The 16456-nt window shown below is 33.6% G+C and overlaps 1 protein-coding gene across 1 annotated transcript; it reads right to left on the reverse strand.

Moving 5' to 3' along the window:
• Nucleotides 1–6641: 6641 nt before the first annotated feature.
• Nucleotides 6642–8339, reverse strand: LOC147398523 (cytochrome P450 94B3-like). Its single transcript, XM_086447756.1, has one exon. The coding sequence runs from the start codon at nt 8289–8291 to the stop codon at nt 6798–6800; it is 1494 nt and encodes a 497-aa protein (XP_086303882.1). The 5' UTR covers nt 8292–8339; the 3' UTR covers nt 6642–6797.
• Between the last annotated feature and the right edge of the window lie 8117 nt (nt 8340–16456).

The following is a 16456-nucleotide window of genomic DNA, read 5'->3' on the forward strand; positions in this document are numbered from 1 at the left end:
TTGTTATCTCCGTCCATGATTTTTTGGTTCTTCCTCTCACTTTTTTAGTATCTTCAACTTGAATATTTTTTCCAACTAGGACCCTAATCGGCCTTCGTGCTTAATGTGTTCATTTCTAATTTTATCTTTTATAATCTTTCCAATTATTCATCTCAACATCTTTGTCTCTGTTATACTCAATTCATTAATATGATGACTGTCCACCATTCAATTCTATAAGAATCGTGATAATTTGACTACCCCACAAGACAAACTCAATCGACTATCCTGACGTGACAAGTTCGGAAACCGTAGATCTGCGCTTCTCGGGATACATGGCTGCACTTCCCCATAAAAAAATGTATCTTGAGGGAACTATGTATCCCAAAGAATACAGATCTATGGTTCCCGAACTTGACACGTCAGGTAGTCGATTGAGTATGTCACGTGGGGTAGTTAGAGTATCACGACTCATTCTATAATGCATATTTGGTTTTACTACTGTCTTGAAAATTTTAAAATTAATTTGATTGGTATGTGTCTGTCACATGGTACTTTTGTAGATGTAGTTTTATACACAGCATCCATTCACACTATAGTATTAGTCTGGAAATTCGTGCCAAATGCTTTTGCACGGTTGCTAGCCTGAGCTTCGGCTCACTCAAATTATTCTTTTCGGGTTTTGAAGCACAAGGACTCAACATAAAGGTTGAAGAAAGAATTTTGGGGGGCTTCAACCAATTTCCGTAACAAAATTTGTTCACCAAACCGTCATTTTTTATGAATGTTATTTGTAAGAAAATAAATGAAGGTAATTCAGGGGGTAAAAAAATATAAATATATTCATAATTTGATAAATTTTTGGAATCATGGACCACCAATGTTTGTCCATGATTCCACCGATTTGATAATTTTTTGGTTCAATCATAAACATTGGGTAAAGTAAAGGTTTTTTGACTAGTTTCTGTTGGTCTCTCACAAGATTACCATTGTCAAGGGGGTACATATGTCATCAGTTTGAAAATGCAGGGTATCTCAAATATTCACCAAAATACAGAGGGGTATGTTTAATTTGCCTTATATAATTCTTATATTCTATAATAAATGGCAAGATGCCACACTTATATTTAGAATATACATAGACAGAAAAAACCAACCACCTTCTGTTCTTATAAGGATAAATTTATGACGATATTTTATACAAGGTCCCTGTTATCGTGTCTGCCTAACTACCACACACAAAACCCATTAACACCATTTTCAAGATTCCTGATTTTATATAATTTATTGATGAACTATCTGAAACAAATTTAACTTACATGCCCTTGTGCAAACTATAGTACTATTCTATCTTTATTTATTTTTTATGTTCTAATTTTTAAATTAGGAGTTTTTGTGGGTCCTTGATTTCCTAAATAATTCGGATTTTCGAGTTTTGCCACATAAATAAAGGTGGGGTTGATTTGTATGAACTCAATCTCTTGACTTTTAGCATATAACAAAATTTAAGAGTATAATAATATTTAGAAGTACAGAAAGAAAAAACAAAAATTATTGATTCCGCTTGTTAATAATACATGTCCCCTGAATTAAAAATTAAAAATTAAAAATTAAAAATAAATAGTAAAGAATAATGCTTAAGTGATCTCAAGATTGTACCTCAAGGCACATCTTGACGTGAAATTGTGTAAGAACCAGAAATGCTTTTCATTGAGCTACAAGTCAAAAGGTATCTATGGTTCCTACACACTTTCATGCCAAGACGTGTGATATGAGGTACAATCTTGAGATCACTCCAGCACGACTCATATATATAAGAGTATAAAAGAGTAGTCATATTTATATTTGCCAAAGGAGCACTATGATGGCAGGAAAATTATTTTCAAGGGAAGATGAATTCATTGGAAAAATGGCCATGGAAAGTGATATATGTGGAGAAATGAATTCCATAGTTTGTTTGCAACTAGGAAAATATCAAGAAGATAATTAATTTTTAGTTTTGGGGTAGGGTAATCGTGAGAAAAGACCATATTTTTCGAGAAATGTTTTTGCTTATTTTTCATGCAACAATGGTTTGGATACTTAGACCACGCCTCAAAAAGTGGAGGTCTTGAGTTCAAGTCCTCCCTTAGAAGTCATACTTAGGAATTTATCCTAGAAATTGCTTGGAACATGTAGTGAGAGCAGTCTACACATTCCTAAAGGTTTAGTCGGGTGCTTTAAGAGGTTTGAATACTTCATTTAAAAAAAAAAAAAAAAGCTATTAATTTTCTGATACGAAGGTTTTCACTCGATCTGTATTCGGTTGATGTGGTAAGTGTACAGAATCGTTGATCTTTTACTTGTTGAAGTATGGTTCAAAAAGAATTAGGCCTAATACAAGTGTGTTTGTTTTTTGGGTAGGTTCAAGATAATTTGAATTGGACTTGAAACTTATGTAAGTGATCCACTTATATAGTGTTTTTAAAAGGGATTTTTGTTTTTTTTTATTGGAAGTCTTAAGTCTTTTCTAGAGAAGAGAGTAGAGAAAAAAAGAAAATCTAAAGAGGAGAGATTGAGTGGTTTGAGAATATTGAGAACTGAAAGAAGGTGAAGTTAAGTAATAAAAGTGTTTCCTTGTATCGATTTGCCACATTTTCTTCATAGTAAAATCGAGTTCCAAACGCTTATAACACTTATACCTCCATGGACGTAGTCTTTAGGGGAATCACGTAAAATCTTGTATTGTGAGTATTGTGTTCTTATTATTTCTTTGTGTGGTTATTTATCTTTTTTGCATTTGCTACTATTAGTTAGATTTGTATTTCATTATCATTATCAAATAAGATCTTGGAAAGTGTGGCATACAAGATGTTTTGTGAAATATTCAATATGTATTTGATCAATTTACTAAATCAGTTTCATAAAGGCGTTCATACAACAACATTATTAATGTATCCCAAAGAAAAAGATCTATGGTTCTATGCGCTTGGCACGTCAGTCGTGTACAAACTGATTGAAAATTTTTGAATAAGAAAATCACGCCTCAAAAGCGGGGTGGTGTTTGGATTCCCGTGTGGGGGGTGGGTTACCTTCCCATTCTACTAAAGGAAAGGAAAAGAAATAGGAATTATTTTATTATTTTGGTAAGACTGTCAAGGTTGAACCATTGCTGTGGAAGTCTTATCCAAAAACTTACGGTCATTTTCTTTCGATCCAGTTCTGTTTGAAAGTCGTGTCTTTTGTTATTGTAGGTATGTTCAACTCCGTTCTCAATACCTGAATCTTCCTTTGAAAATTCCTTTCGTTTACAAGTTCCTTACAATTGGGAATATAAAATACTGTTTAGATTAGAAACTTCTTTGCCCCTATTTGATCTGCGGTCTTTCCTGTTTCAATTTAAATTACATTATATATTATTTCAGAAGTAATCTCTACATTAATAATTTTCCTATGGTTAGAATGGGACTACCAATGAGTGTGCTTGGGCAACGTTGGATGAGCCATAATCCAGTCCTAAAGAAGCAAGTTGTACCTTAGACCATCCCTAAACTTTCATCGGCCTATAACGCCAAAGCCCAATCCCAATCCTAATAGGTTGAGCCTTAGCTCAGGTTTATTTTTTGAACTTTGTAAAAATATTAAATTCATTCATTTAAAGTATATTATACTACTTTTCTTTTCATCAAAATAGGAGATCCAATCACCATCTAAAAGAGAGTTAGAGATAAGATTAAATTTATTGATTTATAAAGCACTCTAATTATTTTTTGTTATAAAATTATATATTCATATGATAAAATTGTAGGGCCCATAGTTGTTATAGTTTTGTAGGAGATAAGCATCTCCAGCTACGATTTTGTAGGATTTATTACTACAATTTTATGTTTTGAGGGTGATAAATTTCTCATACAACTACAATTTTATGGGGTCTACTATACTCACTTTATTGTCTTTCCTCTCTCCTAGCCCTTTTTCAATAATATCTTTCAATTTTACTATTTTTTTTCTTTTATCCATTTTCAATAATACCCCTCAACTTTTACTATCTTTCCTCTTTTACCCTTTAACTCATTTTATTGTCTTTCTTAATAATATCACTTCAACTTTATTATTTTTCTCTTTTACCCCTTAACCCCAAGGAATTTTGCATATATTTTTCTCGCGTTTACCCTTAAGCTTAGAGGATGCATGTACTATAGGCACGAGCGAACTCTTGTCTAATTATATACAACATGCATAGTTGCATACATACAATATAATGGCTGATCAAATTATGCTTGATCATACCTTGTTAGGCCAACATTGCTTTCGATTTAATAACCTGAAAAAAAAAAAAAAGCTTGATCTTACATTTGCAGGATCAAAATCAAGATCGTAAACTTTTTATTTATTTATTATAATTAGTATTAACTAACAATCCCTAAATAATATAATGAAAATGGATGCTTCTAATAATGTTTCTTATCGTTAGTTTTTATTGATTTTTGGGAAATTACTTAAAGGACCTAGGCGGAGGGATTTATTTATAAATAGTCCCTAAGTTTTGGGTGGTAGCTTGGTAGTTCATTGAATAAATTTTTTATTTCTTAATGGTCCCTCATTATTGGCGAACTCACTATTTTTTTTATTTATTATCAAACTAACTATTGTTTATTATCTAGTTCACTATTTTTTATTTACCGTCAATCTTGCCGCTTTTTATTTATTGTCAAGTTCACAACTTTTATTGTCGAACTAACCACTTTTATTGTTGAGTTCACCATTTATAAAATAAAAAGTGTTGAACTCGACATTGGTAAAATCATTTTTGATTGTTGAGTTTTTCCTATTGAAATACATGGAAAAATCGGCTAAAAATTTGAGATAATGACTTGTTTAGATGATTTCAAACCAAAAAGAACTTTTCTTGATCGATTTTCATTCAAAAACGAAGCAAAAAAAAGTGAAAAGCCTGTTTGGATTGAGTTCTCCAAGTGCTTCTGGCTCTAGTAGGGAGTCAGAAGCACTTATTCTATTATTTGGACATTCAAGAGTTTGAAAAAGTAATTTTTTAAAAGAGTCAAAACAGTACTTTTATGAGATGTACCGAAATTGGTCCTTCACAATTTCGTTTTTGCGGAGAGTAATTTTTTCCGTCATTTTTATAGTGTAGTTCTGAAAGTACCCTCAAGAGTAAAACACTCTTTTTTGATTTTTAACCCAAACCTCAAAATAGAAAGAGAAAGAGAGAGACTCTCTCTCGTTTGTAACCCTCGATTGAAGGCCTCAAGAGAAGATCTCTCTCCCTCCAAAAGTATCTCCTCCCTCAAGCGACTATGACGACGAGTTCTTCGACGATTACAACGGCAATATGGTCTTCTCATCATAGGTAAGTCGATCAGAACTTTTCATGCAATTTTCTCTTCTCTATTCTCTACTCATATTGATTCTTGTAAGAATCTGTTGGTTAATGCAAGAATAGGTTAGGGATTTTATGATTATGAATTTGTTGGTTTATTTCTTTTAATCTTGTAAGCCTAAAACCTATAAACATTCACGATAAACAACACAAATTCGTTGCTTCGATAGGGTTATGTTGTTACTTGAAAATATTTTAGGCCGAAAACCCATAAACATTCATGACAAACAACAGAAATTTGTTGCTTCGATAGGGTTATGAGATTTGTTTAATTATTTGTTGTGAAAATTTGGATTCTTTTTTTTATTTGTTTAATGGTTGTTTCGATTGCAACATCTACCTTGACAATGGTAGTTCATACGATTTGCTGCATGTAGAGATACCATGTAGACCTCCCGCAACTACTTTTATACAACAACTTCATGGTCATTTATATGAATTACAATCACTGGTTCAGTCAAATAAAGAGTAATTGATACATATAAGGGTATTCTGATTATTTTAACATAATTCAGAATAGTTTCCAAACACAAAACTCTGTCAGAAATACTTCTGACAATATTTCTCAGAACCTATATCCAAATGCACAACACGTTTTCAGCTACTTCAGATAGTATTTCAAAAAGTACTTCTGACAATACTTTTGTTTTAAGTACTTCTAACTCCTGCATTCACACGAGCCCCTAGTTTTTTACATGTCTTCAAAATGTTCAAAAAAAATCCTTGAAAATGGTTTCTTCTTCCTTCTTAAATCTTTTTTTGACATAATTAAGTTGAAATGTCAAAAATCTAAAAAAAAAATTAAATGAAAATGATGAGTTCGAACGGTTAGACATTTAATTAGGAGAAATGGAGTTGAGTGACTATTAAGAAAAGAAAAATGGACTATTAAGAGACCGCCCAAAACCTAGAGATTAGAAAAAGAATTTTGTTAACATGTGCCCATGCGTTAAAGTGCAATAAATACACTTTGAAAATTGGATTTTGTATAAAAAATACCCTTAAATTTTTTTATACCAAAATACCCTCAGATTCTAATTTGTAAAGTGTATTTATTGCAATTTAACATGTGCCCTAATAAAAGCACACGTTAGCAAGACCACAAAAAAAAAAAAAAATTATAAGTAATTTTCCCTTGATTTTTATTCTTCATTATTAAACATTAATAAAGTTTCCCTCATTCATGCTGTCGTGAGTTCAGGTGACTTTTTCTTTAGACTATATTTAACCTTATCATATGCACAGGAGTCATTTTGAAAATAATTTAGTAATAAACATTATCTATTGCATAAAGATGCTGACGTAATTTTTCATATTAACAAGTCAGGTATATTTAATATAATAAGACAAATCAAAACTAAACAAGCTGACATCGTTACACGTGTCAGCTACAGTGCCAGACAAACAAGTCCTTTCCATGCTTTACTTTTTACCCACCTCAACTGGGACCACAATTCCTTCCCCGGACCATTACCTTAAACCCACCAGCCATGTGTGCGGTCAAGAGAGGCACAAAAACCGGATTCTCTGAACCAACCGGTCTAATCTCGAACCGTTTCAGCATCGACGCCACCACATACTTCATCTGAATAAAAGCCATCTCCTTCCCAAGACACACTCTTGGACCGGCTTGAAACACTGGAAACTTAAACGGACTCACATTCCTCAACTCTCCCCCTTCCTTATCCGGTTCAACAAACCACCTATCCGGTTTAAACTCGAACCGATCCTTTCCCCACAACGCTTCCATCCTCCCCATCCCATATGGGAAATACGTGACCCGGTCTCCAGCCCGAACGGTCGAACCGTCTGGTAACTTGTCGTCCTTGATAGCGTGCTTCGAGTCCCACGCGACTGGTGGGTATAGCCTCATTGATTCACAAATACAAGCCTTCAACAAACCCATCTCCTTCAACCCATCATAATCCAACAATCTCTCACTCTCACTAACTTCCTTCACCATCTCTTTCTCTATATGAGAATGGCGGGAAAGTAACCAGAAGAGCCACGTCATCACAGCAGATGTAGTGTCTCTACCCGCCATTATAAAGCTTATAACCATATCTCTGATCACATCTTCATCTTGACCGTCCAATATCAAACGAGACAAAAGATCTCCATCTCCTTCTTTCTCTTCTTTAAGTTTCTCTCTCTTAATGCGAATTATCTCTGAAACAGAATCACTTATTTGTTTAATTGCTTCTTTGAGTTTCCCTTCAGACCCAATCCCCAGAGCTCTCTTAATCTTCCAAATAAGAAACACAGGAGCCGATCCACGCCTCGCGCTTATCTCCGAAGCTGTATCGAAAGCTTTCGCTAGAGACGATACGGGTAACGAAGGATCTAAACAACCCGGATCCATACCTAACGATACCTTACAAATGGTATCGAAAGTTAAACGCCTAAACAAATCTTGCAAGTCGACGACCTTACGAGCCTTCATTGCTTCCTCGAGCATCGGTATCAACCTCATCTCGACTTCTTCCTCCAAAGTCTTCACAATGAACTCCCTCATAGACTTCGTAGTAAACCCATGACTTGCTAACTTGCGCTGGGTACGCCACATGTCACCATCCACATTGAAAATCCCACAACCAAGAAGATCACCAAGGATTTCAGTAAAGGGTTTCCCTTTGGGGAAATTATTGAAATTGTTCTTGAGTATGTATTCGACATTCTCGGGATTCGCAGTTACAATGGTTCGTCGTGCACCGCTACGGTGCACCACAACAGTCTGTGTCGGCGATTCGGCTAGAAGATCTGTGTACCAATCTAATAAACGATATCGATTCTTGTAAAAAGAGATTAAACATCCAATAAGAGGGTAAGATGGTGGACCATGAATTGGAATCTTTGTTAGATGATCATAGAAGGAAGAGAGGATAAGAAAAAACCCTAAAGAGAAGAAGAAGAAAAGGAGAGAGATAAACATGATGGATGTTTTATGAGGGTTGGGTTTGAAGAGATGAGGGAGAAGTTGTTCATAATTTGGATATATATATAGGAGAGAGAGGAGTGGGCCGACCATCTACGTCGACAACGGAAAGAGTCACATGGTTCATGAGCTTAAAAGAATTGTGTGCTTATATAGGATAAAAATGTAATTTTGTGGAAAAGAAAAAACCAGTACAAAGGTCGTTGTCTTTACCGACTTGAGAGATTTTTCGGCTTCTAGAGTTCTAGTTAGCTTAATGTCGGCTGGGAATTGACTCAGAATCAAAATCTACTTGGGATAATTTTCGAATTTCTAGTTAGCTAAATGTCGGCTGAGAGGAGACTCGGTTTGGCAAAGTTTGAACCACAGTTTTAAAACTCGTCCGAGTTGACTCAAAATTGGATCGAGTCGATTAGGGTCTGACTTGACTTGGTATCGAAACTTATAGAACCTATAGGCTGAGTTAACTTGACTGAGTCTATTTGAAAACGCAGTGGTATATATTACTTTTATGGAGATAATTATTTTTTTTACTATAATTTATTAAAATTATTTGTTAAATATTTATTAATTTAAAATATTTTTATTTGATTTGTTCAAGTTGACTCGTGAGTTTTTGGGTTGACTTGAGTTGGTGGACATTGGAATATTTAAATCATATGGTCGGAACCCTGATTTTCAATATCGAAAGCTTAGTCTCGATCATGAAAATATCTTGTTATCTTAAACGAGACAATATCATTTTTATAGTTCCATGAATCTGGAAGTAGAAGAAATGAGGAATAGGGACAATCTCGAACTTCCTGTCTTGTTTCATTTATGAATGATATTGAAATGAATCAGGCCTTGCTCAGGAACAATTTTTAATAGTCTTGTAATTTTCTTATATCTCTTTATTTATTTATTTTAATATTTTTAATATTTTTCTTTTTAAGTTTTAAACTAAACTAGAAAATGTAACAAAACTAATTAAGAATAAATGTCGCTTTTTATTTTACTCTTCTGATAGTGTGGTGGAAATAAACGATCATGTAGCACAATAATTCTCGCTAATGTTTAAAAACTTAGTTGAATCTTGGTGACTCGATTGAAATTAGATGAGTTCATTCAGGATTAAAATCTTGCTTGATCCCTCTTTGTCTTTGTTGATTCATAAGCTCATTGAGTTATATTAAAACTTGGTCAAGTTGTAAAAAATAAATAATAAGAACACATCAACACCATTGGATTAAGTACCTACGTTTATCAACAGAATGTCTAGTAATGGGACAAATAATCATCCGATCTCGGGAATGGGGCGTAAGTCATAAGTCAAGTGCCACTCTTTTAAGTACTTTTCTCAAAAATAAAAAATAAATAAATACACTTCTAAATTACAAAACACAAATACTTTTAAAATAATTAAATTAATTCAATAAGCATTTACTTGACTCGCCCAAGATGACTCAAATCTTGAAATCATGTATTTGTGCAACATGACACAAAGTTAAAGGGTATGGGTTGGGCCTAATCATGTTGGTTGTAATCATAACCGATTGTATTCAAATTATAGATATCAACTTGTTTAATCCATTTTATGTGAATGCAACACAAAATTAAAGGGTTTGGGTTGGGCCTAATCGTGTTTGCGTCGTAATCGTAACTAATCGTGTTTAGATTAGAGATATCAACTTGTCTGGTCCATTTGGACATGTTTAATTAATTTTGGTGTCACTAGCATGTCATGTTGAACTTGTATAAAATCCATTTAATGATCCTGGCATATATGAACATATATTTGTGGCGGAACTTGATTTATGGTTTGTGATACTTAATTTATACAAATGATAGGTTGGTAGGTAATGTAGATGCAAACAACTTGCACTACCTTTTGAATCTTACTGATGAAGGAATTCTAGTCTTCCTATGCTCGTAGATGTGCTTGCAAGAACATCACTCCAACGCCCAAATCAGAAGTTTAATACAAAAATAGTGTCAAATTTAGAGAGAGAGAGAGAGGGGGGGGGGGGGGGAACTCATATCTTTTAATACTTCTGTCTATCTATATATAGAGATAAAATCCTACTATCCCTTTAGATCTTTTTATCGATTTTACCCTTATTCAATTTATAAGGAGATTTTGGAACGTATCTAGTCAATATCACATTCTCATACATTCCTTCCTCTTTGAGACTTTCACGTATCTAGTCAATATCCTATTCTCATACATTCCTTCCTCCTTGAAACTTTCTCTCACTAAGATTTTAATTACTCTTAATCTAATCCCTGATTTTTAAGGATTTAGACTGATTGAAAGGCTCTACCACGCGTCTTTGACCCAATATTTTTTTCGACTAATCGAGACCCAAACCCATGGTTGGTTTGTAATCGAGCCACCAAACTTATCTCTCGGACGAGTTGACTTGGATCTCCATGCCTAACTCAAATCCCTAAGTGCCACATGACACCCCTCAGTACTTAGCGAAAAATATCTTCCACAGGTAATGTTGTATAGAATCCATTTAATGGTACTGGCATATATATATATATATAGGGTGGCGTTTGGCTCACAACACGTTTGTCTGATGTGACTTAAAAGTTTTGAATTAAGTTGATTTTTTGTGACAATGATCTCTATGACGAGGAGATCATTCTAACAAAAATTCAGTTGAATCTGAAAATTCTAAGTCCATCAAAAATGATTTTAGAATTGTGAATCATCAATTATTTTTTTTTCAAATACACATATTCATACCATGTCAACTGAGTTTAGACTAAGTGAAAAAAGTCAGTCAGAAAATCATTAGCCTATCCTTGACATAACATGTGATATATAGATGAGGTTAAGTGCGTGGGCTCACGGAAGGTAGTACAAATTGTTGTAGTGCAAATTGGGAAAGGAGATATGACAGCCACACATTTTTATTATTTTCGTCATTGGAGGAGGCCAAGGTGCTATTATAATAGCGAACCAGCTATAATGGGTCATCATTATTGGCTCATTGGGCCTAGTATATGCTAGGTGACATAAAGGAGACATGGAAGTTTTAGTTTGGGCGATTACTTGGCAGAACTTTCAGTTAAAACACGCGCGTGTTAAGCTGTTAAATCAACAGTAACCTGTCATGTTTCCAACACTAAAATCCATGTCACTTCACCAAAGTTACCCCCACATTTTTTAAACTCCTCTCTAATAAACAGTTTTTGCTTTATTTATTTTCAAATACACATGATTTGGCTGTTGGTTTAGCAGTTGACACCCACGCCCTAAAAAGGTGTTAGCTAATTTTCACACAAGTCAGATAAAGTTGGAAAGTTTTGGAAAATATGCAAATAATGTATTCAGGTTTCTTATCAAAACCTCTCGTATCCAATCTTATCTAGTTTTTAAGATTTTGCACCATCCCCTCAGAAAGTCCTACGTGTAACAAGTTGAGTTAAGGATCCACTAGACCCTGGAGGGTGGGCCCAAGAAATTCATAACGTTATGGGATTTCTTGAAGAGCTTATCAAGACTCGACTTGCCACTAGGCTAATCCCTTGGGATTATTTTATTCTTGAGATTTGAATGTTATAAAAATAAAATATTGAGAGCAACAGTTGAAATATTACAAAATACCCACATCCCAATATGTTATTTGGCCTAAATTACATATTTATTTATATAGAAAATAAAAAATTTGCTCAATCGAAAGAGTTTTAAGGGGGTGAAATAGGAAAAATAATAAATTTGGTAGACCATTATTGAAAATGGAGAAAATAAGAAAAGAAATATAGAAAGCTATAGTGGTGTTTTTGGAAAGAGGTTGAAAGGAACATACAATAAACTTGGGATATTCTTGAGGAGGGGAAGAAGAGAGAAGACAAATGAGGAGGGACAATTGTCCATACATTGTTTATGAGATATTAATCTGAAGTAAAATGAATGGGGTCCACTGTTGTGTTTTATTATTATTATTATTATATATATCAACTCATGGTACATAAGTAGATTGACCAGTGGATAGTCCTTGAAATTTGTTTAATGTGGATCTTATGGAGCTTCATTAGTATTAACCATTGTTTTAAAAGTCAAAATCCTGACTCATTTCGAATGTTCGTCGAGTGACTTTGACAACTACTGAGTCTATTTGAACAAGTCAAAATTTAAAGGTGTCAATGGGTACCCAATTACCTAGTGTACCCAAAACCAATTAGTCGGTTTAAGGGTCTACTAGTATTCGCCCTATTATTTTTAGGTCCATTTCTAAGTAGTTAACTTAAGGACCGATAAGAATTGGATATCCGATGGGTACCCAACAATAAATTTATAACATAATTAATGATCTAATTTAATACTAACAAAGAAATATCTTGATGTCAAAATCTTTACTTTATGAATAAGCCTACCATGAATTAGTAAGATGTCAAATCTTCCTAAGGGTCATTAAGTCCACTTGGATTATCAAGTTAGTAATCCAACACCAAAACCTTCTAGATTTCATGAAAAAACTCATATTTAAACAAAATTGATCTTGATTGTAGTTGTTGAAAATGGATGGCTACCGAATTCCCAAATATAAAACATATAAATAAATAATAATAATAAAAGTGGAAGAGAGAGAGTGGAAGATTATTACAACCTAAGCTTTTTTTTCCAATCCATGAGTCTTGCTTCTTATTTTTAAAATCACACAGTTCCAATGAGGGTGAGAGTGATAGTGATATCTCTCTCTCTCTCTCTCTCTCTCTCTCTCTTCTCTCTCTCTCTCTCTATATATATATATATATATATATATATATATATATATATATGGGTCAGGTTCAAGGGCCATGTGAGAAAACATGTAAGAAAACTTTCGGCGGTAAATAAAATTTTAAAATATGGGTTAGAAATTTTAGATTGAGCTGATTTTTTGTGAGGATGATCTCTATGATGGGAAGATCATCCAAAAAAAAAAATCAGCCCAATCTGAAACTTCTAACCCCATTAAAAGTGATTTAGAATGTGGACCGTCGATTTTTTTTCAATTTTTATCACTAATTTGTAAATCACTTTTGATGGATTTAGAGGTTTCTGATTGAGCTGATTTTTTGTGAGGATGATCTTCTCATCATAGTGACCATCCTTGCAAAAAATCAGCTCAATCCAAAACCTCTAACCCTTATTTTGAAAAACGAAAGTTTTCTTACATGTTTTCTCACATGGCCCTTGAACCTGAACCTATATATATATATATATATATATATATATATATATATATATATATATATATATATATATGGGTCCCTTTCAGCAACAAACATTTTGGCAAAACATTTTGGCAAAACATTTTTCAAAACATGGGTTAGAGGTTTTGGAATGGGCTGATTTTTGATGAGCATGATCTCTATGGTGAGGAGATCATCCTCATCAAAAATCAGCCCATTCCAATACTTCTAACCCCATGTTTACAAGTTGGGAAATCGTGGACCGTCAATTTTTTGTAAGCCATTTTTGATGGGTAAGAGGTTTTGGAATGGGCTGATTTTTGGTGATGATGATCTCCTCACCGTAGAGATCATCCTCACCAAAAATCAGCCCATTCCAAAATCTCTAACCCATATTTTGAAAAATGTTTTGCCAAAATGTTTGTTGCTGAACATTTCCCTATATATATATATTATATATATATATATATATAGCGAGAGAGAGAGAGAGAGAGAGAGAGAGAGAGAGAGATGTTGTGTGGCCAAGGGAATCGGTCAACTTGTGCTGGTCGATTGATTAGATAAAAAATAATCGAATTTGATCGACTGTCAGCTTTCAACTTGGCAAGCGAAACACACTTGCTACACCGAACAACATTTTTGGCATGCTCAAGGCCTTCCACAGCAAAAAAAAACGCAGTATTGGTTTGAGAAAGTTTGAACAACAGTTTTAAAACTTGTCTGAGTTAACTCAAAATTGGATCAAGTCGATTGGTAACCGAGTTGACTTGGCATCGAAACTTATAGAACCTATTGGCTAAGTCAACTTGACTTAGTCAATTTGAAAATGCAGTCGTATATATTACTTTTATGGAGAGAATTATTTTTGTACTTTACTTGATTAAGATTATTTGTTAAATATTTATTAATTTAAAATATTTTTATTTGATTTGTTCAAGTTGACTCAAAAGTTTTTGGGTTGACTTGACTTGGTGGACATTGGAATATGTAAACCATATGGTTGGAACCCTGGTTGTCAATCTCAAAAACTTAGTCTCGATCATGAAAATATCTTGTTATCTTAAATGAGACAATATCGTTTTTATAGATCCATGAATTAGAAAGTAGAAGAAATGAGGAATAGGGACAGTCTCGAACTTCCCATCTTGTTTTATTTATGAATGATATTGAAATGAATTAGGCGGAACAACTTACTCTCAAACGATTTTTAATAGTGTTGTAATTTTCTTTTATCTTTTTCTTCTTTTTTTGAAAAAATTTTCTTTTTAAGTTTTAAACTAAAGTAGAAAATGTAACAAAATTAATTAAGAATAAATGTCGCTTTTTATTTTACTCTTCCAATGGTGTGATGGAACTAAACGATCATGTAGCACAATAATTCTCGCTAATGTTTAAAAACTAACTTGAAACTTAGTTGAATCTTGGCGACTCAATTGAAATTAGATCAGTTCATTTTGGATTAAAATCTTGCTTGATCCCCCCTTGTCTTTGTCGATTCATAAGCTTATTGAGTAATATTAAAACTTGGCCAAGTTGTAAAAACTAAATAATAAGAGCACATCAACACTATTGGATTAAGTACCTAGGTTTATCGACATAATGTCTAATAACGGGACAAATAATCACTTGATCTCAGGAATAGGGCATAAGTCATAGGTCAAGTGCCACTCTTTTAAGTACTTTTCTCGAAAATAAAAATAAATAAATACAATTTTAAATTACAAAACACAAATATTTTTAAAATACTTAAATTCATTCTATAGGCATTTACTTGACTCACCCGAGATGACTCAAGTCTCGAAATCATGTATTTGTGCAACATGTGAAAATGACACAACGTTAAAGGGTATGGGTTGGGCCAAATCAAGTTGGCTGTAATCATAACTGATTGTATTCAAATTATAGATATCAACATGTTTTATCCATTTTATGTGAACGCGACACAAAATTAAAGGTTTTGGCTTGGGCCTAATTGTGTTAGTGTTGTAATCGTAACTGATTGTGTTCAGATTAAAGATATCAACCTGTCTAATCCATTTGGACATGTTTAATTAATTGTGGTCTCACTAGCATGTCATGTTGAACCGCGTACAGCTCAACTTGTATAGAATCCATTTAATGAATGTGATACCTAATTTATAAAAATGATAGGTTGGTAGGTAACGCTGTATAGAATCCATTTAATGGTACTAACAAACACACACCCACACACACACATATATATCACAATCTTAATCTCACAACACGTTTGTCCGATGTGACTTAAAATTTTTGGATTAGATTGAGTTTTTGTGAGAATGAACTCTATGATGAGAAGATCATTCTAACAAAAAAATTAGTTGAATCTGAAAATTTTAAATCCATCAAAAATAATTTTAAAATCGTGATTCATCAATTTTCTTTCGAATACACAAAGAAAAAAGATCCGTGATTTAGTGTCCTTGCCACAATCAACTGAGTACAGACCAAGTGAAAAAATAATGGAGAGAAAAAATCATTAGCCCATCCTTATCATGCCATGTGCTATAGATGAGTTTTTGTGTGTGGGCTCACGAAAGTAGTACGAGTTTGTTGCAGCGCAAATTGGGTAAGGAGATACGAGAGCCACACTTTTTTATTACTTTTATCATTCGAGTAGGCCTAAGGTGCCGTTTAATAGCTAAACAGCTATAATGGGCAAACATTATTGGCTCATTGGGCCCTAGTTTATCATGCCAGGTGATATAAAGGAGACATGGAGGTTTTTAGTTTGGGCAATTACATGGCAGAAAGGAGACATGGAGGTTTTTAGTTTGGGCAATTACATGGCAGAACTTTCAGTTAAAACACGCGGGTGTTAAGCTGTTAAATCAACAGTAGTTTGTCACGTTTCCACTCAACACTAAAATCCGTGTCACTTCACTAAAGTTATCCCATATTTTTAATTCCTGTCCGACAAATAGTTTTTGCTTTATTTATTTTCTAGTACACATGATAGTGTGTCGTTGGTTTAG

This window comes from Akebia trifoliata, chromosome 7, assembly GCF_017979445.1.
Source record: "Akebia trifoliata isolate Shusen 1 chromosome 7, ASM1797944v1, whole genome shotgun sequence".
NCBI classification, from domain to species: Eukaryota; Viridiplantae; Streptophyta; class Magnoliopsida; order Ranunculales; family Lardizabalaceae; genus Akebia; species Akebia trifoliata.

Coding starts and splice junctions, on each gene's coding strand:
- LOC147398523 (XM_086447756.1), bottom strand. CDS start 8,291: ATGTTTATCTCTCTCCTTTTCTTCTTCTTCTCTTTAGGGTTTTTTCTT.